Source organism: Meleagris gallopavo, chromosome 12, assembly GCF_905368555.1.
Source record: "Meleagris gallopavo chromosome 12, MGAL_WU_HG_1.1, whole genome shotgun sequence".
Lineage (NCBI taxonomy): Eukaryota > Metazoa > Chordata > Aves > Galliformes > Phasianidae > Meleagris > Meleagris gallopavo.
This window is the reverse complement of record NC_139415.1, coordinates 16,457,787-16,478,089: the sequence shown is the minus strand read 5'-3', so window position 1 is coordinate 16,478,089 and position 20,303 is coordinate 16,457,787. Positions and strand designations below refer to the sequence as shown.

At 38.4% G+C, this 20,303-nt stretch overlaps 1 protein-coding gene across 9 annotated transcripts in view; it reads right to left on the bottom strand.

The window, feature by feature from the left end:
• Nucleotides 1–20,303, bottom strand: part of MEF2A (myocyte enhancer factor 2A) — a 76,980-nt gene that overhangs the window by 37,366 nt on the left and 19,311 nt on the right. For all 9 annotated transcript variants that reach the window (XM_085234383.1, XM_085234384.1, XM_085234386.1 and 6 more), the window contains 2 exons: nt 11,932–12,130; nt 6,062–6,265 (listed from right to left, as the gene is read on the bottom strand). In XM_085234383.1, coding sequence (XP_085090509.1) covers nt 6,062–6,265; nt 11,932–11,985 — 258 coding nt within the window. In that variant the 5' untranslated portion in view covers nt 11,986–12,130. Of the gene's footprint in view, nt 1–6,061; nt 6,266–11,931; nt 12,131–20,303 lie in introns of those variants that run through there.

Genomic DNA, 20,303 nt, shown 5'->3' with positions numbered 1-20,303 from the left:
TTTGCAAGTACAGCTTGCCCAAATTCACTCTCGATTAACAGATGCCATGGTCCCCAGTTGGAAAATCGTGAAGTAAAAATATGCTCTTCTAACTGTCAGTGTAAAATTCCAAATCTGCATCAGCACACAGGCTGCAGAATAAATCAGACCAGCAAAGCTTGAAGAACTTGTTAATACGAGGAAGATAATTATATCTTTGTACGATTGCCTGCTTGAACTCCAGTATTAATGAGGAGTAAGAAGTTGCTGACTTTATTGGAGGTGAATTCCAATCCCACTTAACACAGTGTCACCAGAAGACCAAAACCAACAGCTGATCTTTGATATGCATTTCTAGTGCAGCGTTGTGTGAACTGGGCATTGTGTGCCTGCCCTGTGTGTGTTACAGAAACAAAAATGTTCTTCTAACACACTACAAAAGCAGCTGGGAAACAACACCATCAATAGCAACACCAAAAAAGAGCTCTCGTGATTGGAACTTCCCTGAATATTCTCAAGTTATCTGCAAACATCCAAAACACCTTAGAATTTTTCCAGATGCCACTTCAACACAGCTGCTCTTCAGATTTTCAATCAAGCTACGCTGTAAATACTAACCAAATAAAATCAGGAAGAATACAATTCATAGTTGATATTAAAATACCTCCTATGATTTCAATCACTGACCTTAAAAAGGGAAATCCAGTAAGCAGTGCACGTTAGTTACATATTATTTATGCTAAAACACACTAGCTTTGTATTAAGACTGAAACAAAGTGCACTTCTTTTAACCCTGTAGAACTAAGCTTAATCATTGGTTTAGACACAAGGAAAGCAGAGTTTTAGGTTATTTGATGGCGAGCCAAAACTTTTGTAAGAAGTTAAGCCTAACCCACTTCCTTCATGTCTAATACATAAAGAATTGCCAGAAACAAAATGACATTAACTGGGAACAAAAACTTTTTTGTAGCACTGTCAGCTTTCCTAAAGTCACTAACAGTCTGTCTTTTTTTTTTTTTTTTTTAAGTTATGTCAGTGTTCACCAGGATGCCCAAAGCAATTTGTGCAGAGCTAACAAAGAATGAACAGAATATTTTACTTTTAAAGCAGAACAAGTCTAACAGATGCAAGATAGACAAATCCTGAGAACAAGCAAGTAAAATAAAAAAAGACTTTTGGGATTAAGTGCTGAACTTCATTTCCCAAATATGGGAGGTTGCAATGAAAGCAAGAGAATAACACCCGCTGGTAGGCAGCAACTGTCCTGCTCAGCACAAAAAACACAGCTATCTTCTGTCCCTGCACTCACAGCATTTGGTACGCTGACAGTATTGAAAATGTTTCAAAGGATGTGCTTCTTCCTGAACCCCTGGAAAATGAAACCCCAAAGTGTACCCTGCTTACAAGTCAGGTTCACAGTGGATGCTTCCACTAGCAAGAAATAGACCCAAGTCACCATACAAAGACTTTTATATACACAAGTTTCACAGTCATTTGTCTTCCAAAGCACTTCAGCTTTTATGCATTTTTTCTCTTTTTAAGGAAAGCTAAAAGTAATTCAGTCCTTCACTATACAGAAATCCTCCTTGAGATTTAAGATGTCTCAGAGGCATTTGTGTGCCGCCTCAAAGAATTCAAAATGTTATTTATGCAGTATAATTACATTTACATAATTGTTTAGCAAATCAGGTCCAATAATGCCTACATTTCCTCAGCATCCTGAACAGATTATCGAGCCATTTCCTCACTCAACCGAAACCATTTTGAAGCTTCTTAATTCTTTTAAACGTGTACCAGTTGCTGCTACAGTGTGGTCAAAGTTATGTGGAGACCAAAACAAGTGGTCCAAACAACAGCAACACATGACAGTAATATTCAGAGTACTGGTGTTTATTCACAGCTTCTCATCCTCCTCACCCTATACCTTGGATTTTTGTTTTGTTTTGTTTACTTCAGGTAAACTTACTTTAGCCCACTTCTGGTAGCTCTCCATCTATCAGATATGAAGGAATGGGAAGTGATATAAACTAGTCAAGCACTGTCAGTCTTCCTACAATCAACAACGTGTGTAATTCAACATTCAAGGTATCACTTCTCAGCACTATCTTCCTTTTATAAGGCTGTAAATTTTGAAATTTAACCTACGTTAGCCATCAGTTTCCATTTGCCATAGAAGCTAGCTAGAGAGCATTTCCTTCTCTTCCTTTTTAAAATTTACCATGTAACTTCTCTTATGAAACACTTCAAAGGAAAACAATTCTGAAAGAACTCATTCAATTTCCACCATCTTCATTTTTAGCTTTTAATTGCAAAACACAGAAGCACAAATTACGTGCCAAATACATGTCTAGATATCTACACATCAGGTATACAGCAAAGTGTGAAAACCACCAAGAAAGGAAATAAGATCAATTAATTGAAGGTCTTTTTCACCTAATTTTGCATCTGCATATGTGCATCCATGTATATTTACACATAATTCTCAAATCTTCAGTTTAACACCAAGTTCACCCAAATTTTAAAAGAAACTATAAACTAAATAAAAGGTGCTACCAAAATACAAGTGTTCAAGGTTAAACTGCTACTCTACATGAGGCAACAAGAACAGTTCAAAAAACACATTGCTCATTGAAAGCCTGGAAAAGAAGCAATGCTGGGTAGGTGGAGAAAACTGGATTAAAAATAAAAAAAAATGCTTTAGGTTTATAAACACAGCATTTCAACACCAGCTTTTCTGTTTATGCTCTCCACACGTGTCTCTTGGCATATGCTCCATCTGGCTGTGGAGATACATCTGCTTCTTTATGCTGCAGGCTCTACAAGTGCAGATGAGCTCTACGCACATACTCAGACTATGATCTGACAATCAAATCCCTGACACTAAGCATGTCTATGACTAGAGAACATGGATTGCTCCTACAATAGCTCATCATTAGCAGTTTGTGAAGAGGAAGAGAAACAGGAATTCCAGTTTGGTATTATAATGCAAGACAATGCACTGAATACAGCTTCTGCAAGATTGAAGTGGCATATTTACACTACTCTAAGTAGCAGCAGGTACACTGAACCTGCATTCTGCTTTGCTTCTATTGAAAATATGACATGACCACTATCACACCACGTCATGACAGATATTACTTTCTATTTGAGTGAACATTTCCCATGCTAAGATATTTAATTAAACATTCAGAGCTTGCTCTAAGTTACACCAAGCCCACGACTGTTCCAATACTGCAGTCTTTTCACAAGAAAGTGTATATTTACAGTAATTATCTGATGTAGCTTAGGACAGATTGCTTTTAATACTTATGTTGTTTTTTTTTTTAAATCAAATCATTGCATATTTCAAAAAGTTGGACACACGTGCTCTAAGCAATCAGTAATCACAGAGTATCTTGAGTAGGAAGAGACCCACAAGCATCAAGACCAATAATCATTAACATCTCCTACTAATTAGGATGGAGTTTAACTGCTTGTTCATTGCCTTGTTTCCTTTAAATCAAATATGTCCTACAAACTAGACATTAATCAACTTTGAAGGGTATCTGTTACAACATTATTTCCCTTATTTTAGAATCATCAAATGGCAATGAAAGCACCATCCTCAGGTAAACTGCTGATAGTTAGAAAACCCAACTTATAATCAAACACAGACTTCCAATTCCAGTTATTCAAATGTCTATGATTCTGCCATGGTGGCTGAAAAAAAAAAATATATATATATATTCCTCACACCCACATCAAGCTATCAAAGAAAAAAAGTCATGGCAAAAACCATGGAAGGACCAACAGAACTGGTATACGACAACAACAGAGCATTTGTATCTACAGTACCACGCATAATGAAAGACATAAGGGTGCAGGGAACACATTAAAAAAAAAATATCTAGTGTTCATTTAAGACATCAGTGCTCTCCCTCCTACTATGTTTTCACACAAACGTTCCAGCAGCAAGAAGATACCAAGCTCTGGGCATATCAAAGCAATTCCTATGCCAACACTGAACAGGAGGCAACTACAAGGGGAAGATGTCTCATCGATTTCATTTAATCACTCACAATACTGCCATCTACACAGTGCTGAAAATAAGTAACTGGCCTGCATCAAATTAACTTCCTTCTCTACCACAGCAACCAAACTCCTGTCATGCCCAGTGGGTCGAGACTAGTTTTGCAGTGAGGCTAGAACACAACAAACACTACCTGTCATATTCAAGGACATAAAGGAACTACTAAATGTTAACCAGACATACATCAGCTATAACTATTTATTCTAAATTGATTTATTAAGTTCTTCTGTGATATATATGGGCTATAAATATATTTCTGAGCAGGCACAATAAAAAGAAGCCCCTTTGTGTTATCTTCCAGAACATTTCTAAGAATGTGGAGCTATGACTTGAATCCTCTCTCAGACTGAAGAACTTCGATTTTATTTCTATTCTTTCTTTTCTAGGACAAGATCAGAGAGTGAACAGATGCATTTTGGAGAAAGGCATTTCTAATTCATACTCTTGTTCTTCAACCACAGTAATATCTCAAATATCATAGAATAATACAATAAACCTACAGAAGCAATGTTATAAGGAATCTGCAGATGAGTCCTTGCATATTCCCCCAGAATAGAAACAATATATACGCACTTGAGTACTGATTGCACTTCTCTATGCAGCTGCCAGGGGTCAAACATTTGACATCAGTTTGGAAAAAAATACACATGTACACAAGTAGCCTGGCACAGAAATGATTTTCAAAGAGGTTCTCACTGAAGATGTGAAGAATTGTTCCCATGAGCCACAACACAGCGAGGCCTGCAGAACAAACATCAGTCTGCCTGCACCTCTGTGGCAAATCTATGTCTGTCACAGGCTCATCTTGAAAGAATCAAGTTTTTATCTTCCTCTTCTCTGGTTGGTTAACCCTTACTTATATCAATCCAACAATGAAGTAACATTCCTGCAACTCTTCACAGCTTGTTATCCCTCTCAATTGTACTCAAAGCTGAGGACAGATGTTGGGCAGGTATCTTCCTGATCACAAAAGGCAGATAACGAATTAGCAAATAATCTTCTCAAAAAGAAATAAGGCATTTGTTCATTTCTAATTTTTCTCAAACTGATTTTTGTTTGAAAACTTTTTTTTAAAAGATCAGATGGTATCCTCCCTGTACTTGTAATCCCCTGACTATACAGTTCTTCAGCTATACAGGGCTAACCCATTATTCCCAAACCATTCCTTACAGGCAAGGCATTTGTTTGGAAGACAGCTCTGGAATTCAAATGTCAGACACCTGTTTTGGTTCATTTATAGGACTATTGCAGACATGACTCCTCTGAACCTCAGGCTCAAAATACAAAAAGAATCCCTGATTTCAACAGTACCTAGTTTAGAAACTACATACTGAAAAAAACCTGAGTCTATATTGAAAGTATAAGCACAATAAAAATAGAAACTATGGTATACTTATGCTATTTTATGATGGCAAAAACTGTGTGCATTTTACTACATTTTAAGTGACATACAAAGAAACTGGACAACAAAATTAATGAAGTCAATTTCCTCCACAGTTTAACTTCTTTCTTTTGGCTCGACAAGAAGCAGCAAAGTCCTTGGCTGATTTGTGTGCAACGCTGGACCGGTAAATGAAAAGAGGAGGGGCAAGTTGTAATTGTGTTTAAGCTGAGCTCCACTCTCTAGATATACTCTCCACTCGATTCTTTGTTTTTTTTTCCCCCCCATGAAGCCTTAGAATCAGCCACCCCTTCCCCCCAGCTCTCTGCTCTTTTTCCCGAAAAACACACCAAAAAAAATCTTTCATGCTTCTATTTCCATTATCAAATGTGATTTAAATCAAACAAGCTACCAAAATAACAGGTAGGGGGTGGAGGGCAGATGGGTTGACAACACGAATGTAAAAATGACTTTTCCCCTCACAAAAAAAAAACAGACTGAAAACAGCAGTTGATGTTTTATGATAAAGTTAATAAAATACATTTAGTTAAAATATCTTAAAATACCATATATTGCTCCATATTCAAAGTGTTAATGAGATAAGAACACAGCTCAACTATTCAGATTGTTACCTCAACGATATCTGAGTTGGTTCTGCTTTCATGGGGCTCGTTGTATTCTGTGTATTTAAGTAGAACTTTGTCCATATCAGTGCTGGCATACTGAAAGAGTTTGTTAGAGCTGTTAAAAATGATGAGTGCTATTTCACAGTCACAGAGTACACTCAACTCATACGCCTTCTTCATTAATCCAAACTTCCTCTTCGTAAAGGTGACCTAGAGAAAAAAAAATAGATATCTATTATTTTTTTCCAAATAGCAATGCTATGAAGGACTACAATCAAGCATTCAAGAAATATACCAGCTGAGCCTAAGCTATTCATTTCTGGTAACAAGCAGCGTAACTGAACATGTGTAGAAGCTTAAGAACTGCCTATCATATTTGGGTGTCACTTTCAGGGTCAGTACTCTACATTTAACTAAGCTAAAGAGTGTTTCCCACCCAGCCCTTCTTCCAGTGTACACCAAGAAGAGTTAAAGTCTGTAGTAATCTCCTAACCATGTTTCCTTCTGCACAACCAACACCAGCTTTCCAGGTATTAAAGTCCTTTCTTCTATGATGTTTAGAGTTATCCTGCTTTACAGCTACTCACAACCTTAGTTCTAACAAATGAGCAAAACTGCAGCATCAATGGAAGTAACACAGTTACTGTAGAGTATGGTAAGAAAGGGAGCTAAGAAATATTCTTACTTGGCTACTATCATACCATGTTATCAGCTTCACTTACATTTCTAAGCTGTTTTCTGCCAACTGGGAACATCATGAAACAACCATTCTGTCCTCTTAAAACTGTTGCTTGTGGGAAAGTAAATCTATTATAGACCATCACAAAAGAGTATTGGCCAAATGGAAAAAGGCAGAGACAAATCCTTACAAAAATCGCCACCGGCTATGGAAAAAAGGACTTAAAAGCATGCCCTTTCACAGGATTTCAGTTGGTTAAGGATGTAGGATTATCAGTGTATTTGACATGAAGTCAAATCAAGTACAGGTCTAATGCTAAGAACAATTTTCTTTAAAGGACAGTGCTGCCCATTTAAGTACCTCCAAAAGGCACTTAATATACTACCAAGTTAATGTTCTGAGATCTTTTTAATAAAGATAGCACTTTCAGAGCTTTCAAGTGTTTCAGTTTGATGGAACACCTCCATCTACTCACGCCCCCTCAAAGCATATGTCTCTGTGGCATGAGTGACCTATTCGCAAGACAGGAATTAAAGAAACAAAGAAACCAGTACTATGGGTTTCTGTAGCTTATAGGACATATTTGGGAGATGGGAAAATTCTGTGCTCACACCTGAAGGCATTTTTTTCTAGAGATGAATATCTTACACACATTACTTCATTACCACCTGTAACAGAAAATGCATAGCATCATTCTCACCACATAAGAACTCTGATAAACAGATGCAGACATCATTAACAACATAGACATACACCTTGCTAACAGTAACTATTATTAAAACAGTATTCAGAATTGTCCACTTGCCATGCAGGCAAAGGCACTGCGGATTTGTGATTCTTTTCCAGCTCTTAAACACCATCCAGGCACACCCAAATGTCTGTCAGCACACAATGCCCACAGCTTTAAATGCAAATTGTTAACATGAGCACCGTAGGAATACACTATGTACGTAATGTAAGCACTAACAGAAACACAGATTAATTCTATTTGTATTAGTGGATATGGAGCGTGAGTGCATTGTGTTCAATAGCCACAACTGATGTCTGCATGCAAGCAGAACTTCGTACTGCTTTCCTTCCATCTGCTGCTCATTCTCCAGTAACTGTGCTGTCAGTGCTCCATGGTATCCACTTGCTGTTCTCATCCAGCACTATTGCATAATACTGACCAAACTGCCTATCAGCTTTAAATTTCCCTGTTTCTAAAATAAGCACAATTCTCCAGGGAGATAGGGAATTTTCACGTTTGAAAGTGTGTGATTTGGATTTTGTGTATTCTTTTAACCATCTAAAAGGCAGACACATTACATGCACAGAGAAAATGCACGCAGAGCATACTGTTTCCAGGACAAAGACATTCCCAGTGCAAGGATGAGGCTGAGCTAAAAATAAGCCATGTTAACATGAGAAATTGCTACGATTGTTGCCAAGGCAGTACTGTGAACTACTACGGGTGCACAGCAACAAAGACAAAAGAATCATTTGTTTATACACGTTTAAGACCATAGATTTTATTTTTTATATTAAGAAGTCTTCTCTGTTATTTCAATGTACAGCAAAACCAATTCTCAGTTAAAGTTTCCTGTGCCTTGCATCTGACTGAAATTAAATAGGTATTAAATTATTACTTTAAAATATGCCTTATTTTCAGTTTCCTTCTAACACAAGTACCGTTCTACGAAAATATTGCTCTTCAACACAGAAGGGTTGGTTGTTTCTGCTTTTACTTCCATGGCGCGTATTTACCAAAAAAAAAAAAAAAATCCCACATGAAATGTTCTTATTGTATGAAAGAAAATGGATGCCAATTAACTAAGCCCAGAACACGTACCTGGCATGTACAGTACAAAGAGTGAAGAGTGTAACAAAACTTAGGACTTCTTGGTTTGGGGGAAGGGCGAGTCATTACCTTAAGAGCTGCATTGCTGAAGCATTAAAATCAGGGGGAAAAAAACCTCCCAGGGATTCTGTTGATCTAGTCTTGACCTCATTCTGAAGAAGCTAGTTCAGAATCTCAAAGTTAACGTCAGACAATGATCCAGTTCTTTCTACTTCTTAAAACCAATGCAAATTATGGCAAAGCAACCTCTGTTACTTCAGCTCATCCACTACTAGTCAAATTCACCCAACATCTGAACAGCTCAAGACAGTAAGAGCAAATAAGTTCTTTTAAACACCTCCATGGCTGTACGGAAGGAAGAACAGCAGACCATTTTTTTTTCCATAGATGCAGTCAGATAAATTACAACCGCAGTTTCACCTACACTCCTATTCCATGCCTCTAAGAAACATTTTAAAGACCTCTAACCACACACTGAGCCCCATGCAAGGCCTGAACAATCTGTATTCAAATACTTGTAACATTTTTAAAGGTGTTTGGATAGAAGCCCCAGACACAACACCCCCTCTGAAACAATGTTATGTTAGTGCTCAACCCACCCAAGGTCCAACTACAGCAAGCAGATCTTCCTGATCTACTTATTGCTGACAATTACAATGCATTAGTGAGACAAGAAGCCAGAAGTCCAATAGGGTTCATCTTAGTGTGTCTGCTGCTCATACTCTGTTTTCATCCATCATTTCAAGCTGACCAAGTACAGAAGTAAGTTTTAATGGGTTGTATTTCTCCCAAATGTTGGTGGAGATCTTGCTATCCGCATATATTACAAAACAGCAGCTTTTTAAGACCACACAAAAAACAAAAATGAATGCATCTTCAATGCAGGCCAACAGCCTCCTCAATACTACTCTAATACCACCATGCAAAGAAGGGCAGAGGAGGAAGAGAGTAAAGGCAGCAAGATTGAGCTCCTTTGATATCTAATTTACTGTACTTTATTCTCTTCGTCTTAATGAACATAAATGCCTGACAGCTCATTCAAGCAGATAAGACTGCTTAATTAATAACACAATGACAGTCTCAAGACAATTGTAATTCCCCAGAGTAATGGTCTATATAAAAATGTTTTGAGCTCACATACAATCTCATTAGAAATAAGATGCTTCTGATAAAACAAAAGTTCTTATTCCCACAAGTTATACAGACCCACTACAAGCACAGTTCTATCACATTTCTATTTGTATTTCCAAACAAAACAAACACTAAGCAGAAAGACAGGACATCACTCACATATTCCTCAGTGACCTACTAATCAGCTACTCATACCACCAAAAAATTCACAGAATACAAATGAACTATGCTATGTGGTTAGCAAAATAAGCCCTAACTGCACTCCTTATCTAGCTCAATGAAAAAAATTCTTCAAAGTAAATTCATATCTAATAGATATCCTGTGCATCAGGGCATCCTAGTATGTCAAAGCAGCATATAATTGCTGCCAAAAAACACTGATCACCCGTGGGATTGGACAACACCATCAACATCTCTACAAAACGTGGCTCCACTGACAAAAGCTATTTTATATCTTTAAAATCTTTTTCCACAGGAAAAGGAAACGGGCAAACCTAACTCCAATGTTAAGTTAGGGCCTAAAAGCTCTTCCTAATCACTGCGAAGCCAAAAAATGTGCTTGCCAAAAAATATCCATAAGGGAAGTTAAAGTTGAATCCCCATATTTTGCTTCAGTCCATGCAGAGCAACTAAAATTTCAAACAAAAGCACTATTTCCCTTCCTCTTCGTGCAAAAAAAAAAAAAAAAAAAAAAAAAAAAAAGTAACGATCTGAACAATGATATGGATATATATAAAAGGGTATTTCTAACTTCAAAGATGACAAAAAACAGCAAGTTTATAACTCCAAGCAAGTTTAAGGAGGGTAGGAAGGTGAGAATAACCAATTTCTACCTCCTCAACTTGTCTGAAGTTCCAGAGCAAGATCTGAAAGAAATTACAATTCCTCTGCTTTTACTATGTGTATTTAAGACATTTATCTACATCAAACACACAGTCACTGTGTGATTAAAGCTGTTCAAACACAATACTTGGCTTTCTCCCAAACTCCAATAATACTTTTCTGCTATATATAGCCTTCTCGGAGTTTACACTGCTTTAAAGTGATACAGGGAGAAAAACAATCCTGATTTTGCATACAAAACAATGGGCTTTGAGCAGGCACATCAGCAGCAAGACAGTCTTATGGAATTCTATCACAACCCCAACATCAATCATTATCTTTCTGAAAAGACAAATAACATCAAGCTGGTGCTCAACAGAAGTTAAAAAGAAAAGCCCAAAGTAGGAAGGGAATAGAAAAAAAAAAAACATTGCTATATATCCATATTTTCCATGCATCTTGAACACTGAGTGCAATTCTGGGCCCCTTTGTGATCAAAAAAGAACACAGCACTCAAGAATGTTTAGAGACAAGCAGTGAGTACAACCACAGGTGTGGAGTAAATTCTCTGTAAAGGCAACTAAGTAAGCTAAGATGCTTAAGCCTGAAAACAGATATTTAAAGAGAAAATAAGAAAGTATGACAGAGTTCCACAGAATAACAAGCAAGGTAGAGACAGACCAGACAGGGACTGACTTGTGCCTCTTTCATAGAAGAGCTAAAGAACAAGCAGAAGCATAACTAAATATAAATGAAAAGGGCTTTCTTGAAACAGCATACAACAAACCTACAGAGAGTCTGAGCCAAAAAATGTTGTAAATGCTGCAACTTTATAAGGGCTCAAAGGATGACTGAACAACTCCACTGGGACAGGGGGGTGGAAATCCATTAATGGTTACTAAATATACGGAAACCACATCCAGCTCAGGAAATCACTGAGCTAAGAATAGTTAGAACCTGGAAGAGGATTACAGAGCAGTGTAACATGTGCATCTCTATCCTACACAACACTGGTTATTTGTTTCAGACCAATCGCTGGATAAAAGATATTGGATTAGCTGGATCTTTAGTCAGACTCACGACAACTATTCCTAAAGATCAGAAGTCATTCTGATGCAAAGCTGCATCATAAATACTTCTTCTGTATGGGAATAGCAGCTACACAGTGAATTTCATTTAAAGGAGCCACTGCTGGAACTTATAACAATAATATCCCCTAAAAATGTGATTAAAAAACTTAAGAGATATTTCTTCTCTGTTTTCTGGTAACGTATCTGTAGACACAGGAAGACACTGAGCAGCTCTAAAGGGTGAATGAAGACAACAAACGAACTTCAGTCTCCATTCATTTTTAGGATTACTGATGGCCACGTTCACAGTTCACACAGATTTCTCGTCTCTCACCTGTCTGTTCCGTTCGTCCATTATTCTTGTGATCTGTATTTTCTTTCTCCCCATTTTCAGTCTCTTCTTTCCTTTCCTTTGCAATCCAGAAATATGCTAATCCAAGAAATTTCACCCTTCGGTATTTTAACACATGATACAGTTTTCTTTTACTTTGTCTTCAGCTTGAGAAACAGTTCCTATATCTTCTTATAAACCCCTAAAAAAAAAAAAAAAGGTGAAAAAAATTAATGATGCTTCCTCATCAGTTTTATACTTCCTATTTTCCTAAACTAAATGACATTCTGTTTCATAGCACAGCATTTGGGGTTGAGGTTGGGGGTGTGAGATACAACAGAACTGGGAATGCCTGTACTTAAATATGACAGAAATCCCAGACAGAAAATGTTCTCTCAACAGAACTACTCTACAGCTACCAAGATGCCACAGATAATTGTGAAGCTCACACAGTTACACTCTCCACTACAGCCTGCAAGTTTCACATTTGCTACTAAATCAATCACCAGTCCAGGACTGGTGCATGAAGTGCCCTCATGGTATTTTCACGTGGTAATAATTCATCAAATCAACGTGCTCAGCACTTACTTTTAACAAACTTCAAGTGTATTTTCACTTTAAAAATTATCACAGCAACAAAGCAAAAAAAAAAAAACACAAAAAAAAAAAAATCAACCTTCTAAGCCGTATACCCACAGCGCTCAAATTAACATCAACTCAACAAAATGGGAGAAAAACTGAAAATGAATAGTCCCTAGAACATCGACTGTACACTAAAACGCACACTCTGAGATTAATTAGGCACACCTCACTCAATTACCACCTAGCAATCATTAAAACAAAAGGGTAAAAACAGCCACAACATCAGTTCATAACCTCTCCAATTTTCCAACCCAAAACATCTCCAGAAATCAAGTGTTGCATATTTTAATACGGGTGTCACAATGCCAGATCCTCGAGGCCATGTATAGAAAGTGGTGCAACCACATCACCATCAGACAGCTAATAGGCAGAGACAGCAAGAGGCGATTAGTCACAGGCTGCACTTCACAACACATTCCATCTACACCGAGGAAACAGCCATGCCACTCTGATGCAGCTCGGGGTTAAAAAACAGAAAAGGAAAAAAATAAAATAAGAGGCGGAGGAACATCATGAAAGGAAGGGATGTCATCTCACATTTACCTGATAGCAACAAGGGATTGTTTTGGTAAAACATAAAACGTCCAGCAGTTCTTAGAAATGCTGTTCAATGGAATTGAAGACCAAATGAATACTAGGTGATGTCCATTGGTCAAAAGGAAACGAGCTCCATGTTACTTACACTTCACAACACTTGACATGCACGCAGTGTTGCATCCCCTTGTATTTTTTCACAGAAAGAAAAAATTCTTCCAAGGAGTTTCTAAACGAGTATGGAAAGTGAGTCAAGGCCAGAGCAGGAAATGTCCACACAGCCGAGTGCAGAGCAAGTATCTGACATGAAAAACAACAGCTGGCACACAAATTTCTACTTTCTCATTGAAAACACACCAAGAATATCCACCAGACTATTAAGCTTGAATTCATAAAACACGCAGACTAGCGTCAGCTGCCTCTTTCTCTTAAAAAAGATTCACCCCATGTCTGATGACATTAAATTTAGTTCTGCAAAAGTCCTGTTGCATTCCCCGAACAAAGCTAATAAAAGGGTCTCTCTGAGCAGCTATTTAAAATTTTGCAAGGCTTTATTTTTTAAGACACCATACATGACTGAAATTGCTGTCTGAGTACATACAGAATTAGCAGACTCCTGTGTCTGCTCTGTAAAAGCAGCCATCAACACAGCCAGTACCTGAGAGTTGATACCCACAGACTCTGAATGATACAAGGCAGCCAACTGTTGTCTTCATCCATCATGTCAGTCCTGATTTCCATGCCTTGTATCTTCCTTCAGGTACCTTGGCTCAAAACTAAACAATACCACCCCCATCAATCTCTCCTTACACAAAGCTGTTTCTGGCCAGCAATGCTGTACTCCTTCCCACCCTCTCCCATTTCTCTCTGCTCTTCCTGAAACACAAGGACCAGCAGTGTGCACCTTATACAGGGTAAGAGATCTATAAACATTTGCAATCATTTCCCATAAACGCATACTGTTGCGGTTTTATTTTCGCTCCTGGTTAGCAGCAGAACTGACACCGGTCTGTCCTTGCTACGCAACTGCATCAAAACTATACCTAGCAGTTCTTACTTTGCCAAGTCGTGCCTCTATTGCAAACACACCTGAAGTCACAAAGCCTCTTCATTCAGATCATCAACACATTTTTGCCCAAGTAAAGGAAAGTTAGAAGGATCAATGCACATTTATTTCCAAATGTAAACATGAAATTAATGTTAAAACACTGTGTGAAAGGTAAAGTTATACTTCCTTGGTGACTGAACCAAATTACAAACAACAAAAAACTGCTTTCCATCTACTTTCATGGGCATTTCATACTTTTTTTTGGAGAGAATGTCACATATCTACTAAACCAAACGGTAAGAGTAAGGGGGAAAAAAAGAAGGAAAAAAAGCCCACGTGCCTCAAGATAAGCTTCAAGCAGAAAACAACTTCAGCTCACAGTAACAGCAAGAAAAAATGAGGCTGGTAGCTGTCTAAGTACAAGCCTCTGTTATTACATAAAAGTAACATTTATTCACATTTTCTGGATTGACTCTTTCCTCAATCCATCCTCTGGATTGATTCTTTTTCCACACATGTGGAAACACCCCATTAAATAATGAAAGACATCAGAACCACATGCAGAAATCTACCTTCATGGCTGCATATTTTCAGCAACTCAGATCAGTTCATTTATTCTCAAGATTGCTTACAGTTTCATAAATAGCGGAAGAGATACAACTTTAAAGCAAGGAAATTGTATCTGACCTACTTACAAAGCTTCTTTCAAGGGTTCAGTGGAAACAAATTACATCTGTGCAGAACTCTACAAGGTCTTGAAGCTTTCTGGCAGAACAGGTTAGGAAAAACTGTGTCAGAATTATAATCCTTCCATTTATTTTCCTTTTATTTCCCTCTGCTTCTCTTTGTTTTCTTGGAATTTCCATTTTCCCCATCATGGTTACAGGTTACATCTGACAGCCGCATCAGCTCATGTACTGCAGTGCATGTGAAGTAATGGAAGCCATGAGGTCAGACAGCCTTCATGGTACCTCCCGAAGACCTTCACCACATCCCAAAGACCTTCATCTGTACACATCCGTTTTACATTGCTGAGCCTTGCCTGGGAGTTACTAAATAGGAGAGCAATGCTGGCAAAATCAACATCCTTTTGTAGTCCTAGAGAAGCCAGTGCTGGGTATTTTTGTAGATCTGGTTGTTCTACCTCAAAGCACGATCTGATAGGCACAGACTGCACAACCAACTCAAGGCTGAGCAGCCCATCCATTCATAATTCTAATACTCTGCATGCTCAACAAGGACACAACCAGAACACATTCACACACGTATGACTACGAAGATGAGGCCCATCACCAGCTTCTGACTGTTACAGCTTAGCAGAGCGGATAACACAGAGCATCGCATTCTTCTGTACTGCCTGCAGACATCGAAATATCCTCCTCCCCCACCCACAGCTCCAAGGGGAAATGGCCAGAGAAAACCAGGAGCCAAAGAACAGCTTCACCAAGATCATTAATTACAAGTCTGAAGGGCTGCATGGAGAACAACAGCACGGTCTAACCCTTGAAAACAAGACTGCAAGTTGCCACTGATCTCTCACTTCTTGCTGTGCAGCAATATTAGGAAATACATGTGTTTTCCATCCTCTGTTTTAGTCATTCTAGATCCAGCACAGCCTTATAGTCAGTCAGACCAGCCTAACAGCTCCAAGGTCCTCAGCCAGCAAGTGATACACAAGTATTGTTACAGAACAATAAACCAAGCCTCAGCCAAAGGAATGTTTTTTTCAAGTGGGACAACACAAAAAACAGGAAGCCATGCACAATTCTTTATTGATACTCTTTATGTGTGATAAAGCACTTGTTCTGTGCAGCTGAAAGAAACACCACACACGGAAATATCAATGTGTTTCTTATTAGAGCATTTAAATCATCTCCTAAGAGTGGATATGGTCCTTAAATTCAGTAACTAAAACATTAACTCTGTTATGACCTTCTTATTTGTAAGTTACACAGCTTTTTGAATCAACTTTGCAAGACTTATTAGAAAAGATCTCAGAGCACTCTATAAAAAAGCAATTTCACTGTAGAACTGCAACTCTTGAATATCAAACACTGTCTGTCTCTCAACGTGGACTTTTCTGCCACTTCTTTTCAAACAGCAGTACGTCCTGCCTAAAACAAAGCTGAATAACCACATCTTCCTGTGAACAGAGCTACAAAGTTCTGAACTGCATGACAAATGAGCTGGGATTCGGACGACTGCTTTCCAAACAAGTTTTATTACCCCAAGAGCACACATTTTTTTTTAAGGAGGATTTTCCTGAGCTGGGTGACTAAACAGATTTCAGGAACCATCAGCACCAGCTCCAAGGAAGAGCAGCAGTGTCCTGGATCAGGGACAGCTAAGAGTTCTGCTGCTACCAATTAATCACAATTAGATGGGTTCACATTGCCACTAAACTCAGTGCCCAAACGTTGTTCACACTGGTACACTGTTAGAAGCTTGCTTGGCCTACTGAAGTGCAGAAAACATGCAGCATTCTATTCTGAACATTTACTCTCTGGAAGCAGATCAGCCATACCAAGCTACCTGTAGAAACACACATCTCGACTATTTTCTTCACGTGACATTAAATTCTACCTTCTCATTCCCATTTCTTTAAAACTATCCTAATGATTTGGGCATCATCACCTTAAAAAGCACTTTCACGAGCTCCACACCATGGACTATCAAAGGGTTTTTCCTCACCCTACAATAAAAGAACAAAATACACAGTTTCCAAAGGCCGTATTTGCCAATTAGCACACAGCTTTATTCTGGTTAGTAAAATCCTTTCTCAAGGAATTTTCCTCAGGCTCACTGGTACATTCTTAGAAAACACTAACAATGTAACATCCCACTAAGTCAGATCACGCTTTGGGGAAAGAAACAAAGTTCCCGCTGGAAATTCTATTTCCAAAAGTCTCCTTTTTCCACCAGTTATCTCAGTGACACTCAGACTTTAATTACTGTATCTTGGCTCGTTACTTTCTCCATTTCAACTTAAGTTCATAGATGAGATGAGTACAAATAATCTTATTCGAAAAACAAAAAATAAAGAAATAAGTAAACACCAAAAACCAAGCACCACTTGCATTTGGTAAAGATATCACATCTCATTATCTCTAAGTTCTCAGCAGTCCCACATGTCACACCTACACTAGTCACAATGGAAATCAGAACAAACAGGACTCTGGGCAGTGACTGAAGCAGGTGGACAGAAGATGGTTTCACAGTTACAACCACTGAACCATCCTGAACTCTTACCTTGAATGAGTCAGATTTTGTGAAATTCCAGACAAGCTGCATTGCCATTTTTTCATGTATGGTCACTCACTATTTCCATCATTCCACAGATGTTGAACTTGAAATGCTCTTTCAAATGACATTAAACTGTAAAAGCTGTATTTATTTCAGTTTTCTTCTGCAAATGCCAAATAAAACAACTCCATTTAAGAAAAAGTGTCCACACTAGGTATACTAAAACTGGTCAGTGTACAACTAGCATTGCTCCCAAAGGTAAGACAGAAACCACAGTAGATTTTTCCTTAGTTTGCATGTATTTACAAGGCATTTGACTGCCCATGTGTTTTAGTTTTTTTTCTATTGGAAACCAACCTAGATGGTAAGCTGCAAGCTAAACTTATTTAACACTTATTAAATCACTCAGAAACCAATGTGATGTTGTGATTCGCAGCAAGACCTGTAAGGCTCAGCTCAGCAAGTTCTGATTGCTCATCAGTGACTAAACTTCCAATAATTCACTTTTCACAAGAAGAAGAGTGCCCACTCTGCCTATAGAGCACAAACTGCTGAGCTCAGGCGGCAAACAGCCACATAACAGCCACTTCAACACTTGTTATCCACCAAGCATCACTGCAATCAGAAACATCTACAGCTGACTGCTGGAATGTAACAGGATACAAAGGCAGCCATAGCTTTCACAGGGCTCTGCTTACACCTTCTCCTTATATAGTTTCCTCACAGCAGACTTCATAAAATCTGACATTGGTGGAGTGTGAAGATTTTAGCAAGATACAAAAGCAAGTATACGAGAAAATGGAAGTGTAGGAGGATTATAAACAAGATTCTTCCCTGAGCTCTGTGCCTTGGACAGCAAGTTGCGGCTTCCAAATCACACTTCAATCAGCAGAGGCTTTGTAAGGCAGAGCAATGCTCATATTTAGGAAACTTCTTCCCATGGTTCAGCTCATTCTCAACTACCTGCCTCTTTCCAACTCTTTCTTAGTTTTTCCTCAGACCCTGGAGGAGCGTCAGGCTCCCACCTTCTTGCCTGGCTCTCATTGCCCCAGCAGTGATGGGTGGTACCACAACCACTTTCCTGAGCATACTCAGTTTCTTACTGAATGCACATTTCCAGTCTCCCAGGGTTCCACACGATCTAGGATCTCTTTTTAAGGGAACAAGACAGGAAAAAAATGGGGAAAAGTAGAAAAGATATCACATAACAAACTATCTGTAAGAAGCTTTAAGCCACTGAACAATTACACAGAAAGCTTTCTTGATTCAATGTCTGATTAAATAACAGCATGCAGTCATATTGTTGAAGTGCAACAATTATAAACCAGAGACAAGAAAGACAACATAATGCTGAAAACAGCCTGCATGCCTCACTGAGACATTCAGCAACCCTAAAGACGCCTACATGTTTCTCACAAAGGTTCGTGGTGAGGCTCTAGTGGTAACATTCAGCTGCATTTGTTCAAAGCTCAGTCTCTTCTAAAATTCAGCTACACCACCAGCTTAAACTTCTACCTAAGAAAAACAGTTAGTATATATCAGAAATTAAAAGCAAATCCCAGTGAAGCATTCCTTGCACCTTTTTTAAGCAAATAGCCATGTTATGTTTTATAATAAAACACCATTTTGGCAGGGGGTGGGGGAACAACAGGGAAGTGTTTGAAAGCGCACAGCACAGCACAGGACTTTTTCAAACACGTGTGAAAAGTGCCCTTGTAATCTAAATGTTTTAGATCTAATTGAGAGTCAGTTAGCAAATAATAAAATAACACACAGGTGAGACTAATCCACTCAAGTACGTCTCAGGAGCGATCTATTGCAGAAGATGAAATCAAAGCAGCATTACAGACAGCCTTAATGAATTTGGGAAGATGGTGCTAGGCACCCCCAGCCAAAAAGCCACCTGATTCCTAAGAACTCTCTAATTTCAGCAGCTACTTTTGAAAGCAGCCTAGAATGAAATTCCTCAAGACCTAAAAGCATCTTATTGATTCAGGTACTTCACAGCTTATTTCTTTTTCTCGCTGCCCTCCACCGTTCCTAAAACAGCACCAAGCTACTATCCAAACCAAGCAGTGGTCAGACCATTAAAGACAGTTAATCACATTTAGATACATGCCCCCATGCCTGAACATATCGCAGTAAATCCAGTTTCTACTGATAAAAGAGTATTATTCCAAATATTTCCTGCTGCTGAATCCAATCTTCCCCTTTACTGGCAGCCAGCACCTAGCAATCTGATTATTCATGCATCATAATACAACACAACCCAGCCACCTTGACTCACTTACACAAACATTACCTAAACTACACCAAATATAGCACAGGGAATCTTCAGATAAGAACTGTTCTCTAAATAGAAACAGTTTCCTGAAAAGAAACCTAATTCTAAAATTAGCTAACTCAGAAACAACTTTTCCTGAGCAGCACCAACAAAGCAACACACAGAGAGCACTGGTTTACCTGGCATGGGGAAATTGTGGTGTTACAGTAACTCTATCACTGAGTGTATGGGCAAAGCAGAGCATACAATAAAATAATTTTAATCCAGCTTTCTTGCATATAACAGTGAATAACAAACTTCAGACATTTGATCTAAGCAATATTACTGTTCCATAGCAAAACTACTACCTGCAAGTAGCATGCAGCAGGATGCAATGTTTCTGAAGTCAGTTGGCTTATCCTTTAAAAACCCAGTGACTATAAATTAAAAAAAAAAAAAAAAAAAAAAAAGAACAGTCTGACCAGTTTGTTCCAATAATTGCAATAAAAGCATTATGCAGTGCGCTGGAAATCTTCAAAACTTCCCACATATTTTAGTGTTTCTTCCTGTCAACAAATACTAACAAATACCCACAAACGTTTTCAAAAGCAAGCAAACCTTAAAAGCACATTTTAAGCACAACAA